This window comes from Trichinella spiralis (genome assembly GCF_000181795.1).
Source record: "Trichinella spiralis strain ISS 195 chromosome Unknown Scfld6, whole genome shotgun sequence".
NCBI classification, from domain to species: domain Eukaryota; kingdom Metazoa; phylum Nematoda; class Enoplea; order Trichinellida; family Trichinellidae; genus Trichinella; species Trichinella spiralis.
In genome coordinates this window covers 3959721-3961702 of record NW_003526945.1, presented here as the reverse complement: position 1 = coordinate 3961702, position 1982 = coordinate 3959721, and the positions used below count along the sequence as shown (strand labels likewise).

The 1982-nt window shown below is 32.3% G+C and overlaps 1 protein-coding gene across 1 annotated transcript; it reads right to left on the bottom strand.

Moving 5' to 3' along the window:
• Nucleotides 1–514: 514 nt before the first annotated feature.
• On the bottom strand, nt 515–1975 carry Tsp_08691 (vacuolar protein sorting-associated protein 28). Its single transcript, XM_003373916.1, has 4 exons — nt 1874–1975; nt 1593–1661; nt 695–781; nt 515–649 (listed from the first exon to the last, which is right to left on the bottom strand). The coding sequence occupies exons 1-4, from the start codon at nt 1973–1975 to the stop codon at nt 515–517; spliced, it is 393 nt and encodes a 130-aa protein (XP_003373964.1).
• Nucleotides 1976–1982: the final 7 nt, after the last annotated feature.

Genomic DNA, 1982 nt, shown 5'->3' with positions numbered 1-1982 from the left:
TTCTACTCCGTATATATATATAAACCATCTTTAAGTTCCATATACCCGCCCGCCACCCCCTCCTCCGCCCTTTGTTCTTGTGTTCAACTCCGTATATATATAAACTATCTTTAAGCTCCGTATACCCACCCACCACCCCCTCCTCCACCCTTTGAAGAATGGTATACAATGTTTCATTTGCCAATACTTTTATTTCAGTTAAAGTTTAAATAAAATAAGTAACAAAGCAATTGGGGAAAATAAAAAATCAATAAAATATATAAAGTAAAAGAGGTAGAAATAAAATTTGAATCTATTAAAGTAAAAAAGATTCAGAAAAAAAATAAAAGTAAAACAATTTGTTTCCAAACTGTTCAAAATCAAACAATACAATGAAATACAAAAACAGAAGAAAAACAAAAATTACAAACAAAATCAATGAAAATCAAAAATTATATCGACAAGATTGATTAGGCACGGCATTAATTCAAAACTCTGCCATGCAGATTTGTACGAATTAAACTAAGACATTACTTCACCCGTTTGAATTTTCTGTTGCCGAGACTAACAGAATTGGCACCGACGGGTAACCGTATGCACATCCTGTCTTCTTTAATTTTACTTTATGCCGTCCGCGTTCCGCTTCATGTCGCCCCCGTTTAATCTCTTTCTTTTAATTAAACTCTTCTTTAACTTAATTAAACTATGGGATAACTTCGCCCTTTCGAAGTATCCCAACACCAGACCTACAGAATTGAGGTCCCAGGGAGGTTGTCTTCTCTTGTTCTGCTTCGTGTCGTCCCTGTTTTCACTTCTTCGTTTCTTCATTGGTCATACCTTTAAGAATAGTAAATGTTAAATTAAAACCTTTCGCACTTTATTACACAGTGGAATTAAAAAATTGAACAAAGAATATTGAAATAAAAGAAGTAACTGATTTTCAATTAAAGATAACCTTAACAAAATGATTATACATATAGTTTCCAAAAAGTAGTTACAACGAGAAAATTTTGAATACTTTCAATAATTAAAAACCGTCTTCAGCTCATTTCAAATTAGCTCATTTCAAAGTAGTTCAAATGCACAGCTACAGTCAACCACTGAGGAGTATTTAAAAATTCAGAAATGACATTGACATTTAAAATTCAGTCAAAATATAAACTATCCGATAGAATGCCATAACAAAGAAAAATTCACTTAGTCAAAACACGCCTTTGCATTTCTGAATTTCATATTTAAAAATTTAAAAATGACCTACATAAATGGAACTCATCGCAAAATCTTTTCCCTGAAATATAAGCACACTGGCTGCGTATGCTGACAAACAAAGTTAATCAAACAAAAAATGCAATTAACCAAATATCTCTGATGATGCAAAATTTGAAAAAATCACTTAAAGTGAAAATAGAGTTAATTAATTTTCAATTTTTCTAAAGATGAAGTCATACCTAATCGTAATATGAAAATCAAAAAGAACAGTTTTACAGTGGAAAATATCTCACTCATATACTACATACTACAAACTGGGGTAATTTCATTAAACTAAGGAATAACTTCACCCTTTCGAAGTATGCTTAGCCCTGCTTCACAGATGCACAAGAAATCACATTCACCTCTTGTTTTCTACTGTTCTGCTTCGTGCCGTCCGTGTTTTCACATGTTCTTTGCTCCATTCTTTGAACCTGTAATAATGATATTAAATCAAAACTGTCCTCACTTTATCACAAAACAGATTTACAACAAATATAATAATTAAGTGCTATCTAATTAAAAATAATTGGTTTACAAAAATGAGTATGCAAAGTTTTAACAAGCCGAAAAAGTGGAATACTTGTCAGTAATTCTGAAACAAAACTTCAGCAGCTACTTAACGTTGTAATGAACTCAGAGAAACGTTTCGCATTAGGCTACCAATTGCCACGTCAGTTAATAAACAAACGCACCCATACCAACAAACGTACAGATTATGCAGCGTTATGGCGATCCTCCATTGCATAATGAAC

What these genes read in the sequence shown, in the direction of transcription:
- Tsp_08691 (XM_003373916.1), bottom strand. Translation starts at nt 1,975, where the DNA reads ATGCAATGGAGGATCGCCATAACGCTGCATAATCTGTACGTTTGTTGG. An exon ending in AGAACAGTAGAAAACAAGAG is followed by an intron (nt 782 to 1,592) that starts GTGAATGTGATT and finishes AAGTGAAAACAG; the next exon opens with GGACGACACGAAGCAGAACA. An exon ending in GGATACTTCGAAAGGGCGAA is followed by an intron (nt 650 to 694) that starts GTTATCCCATAG and finishes TTTAATTAAAAG; the next exon opens with AAAGAGATTAAACGGGGGCG.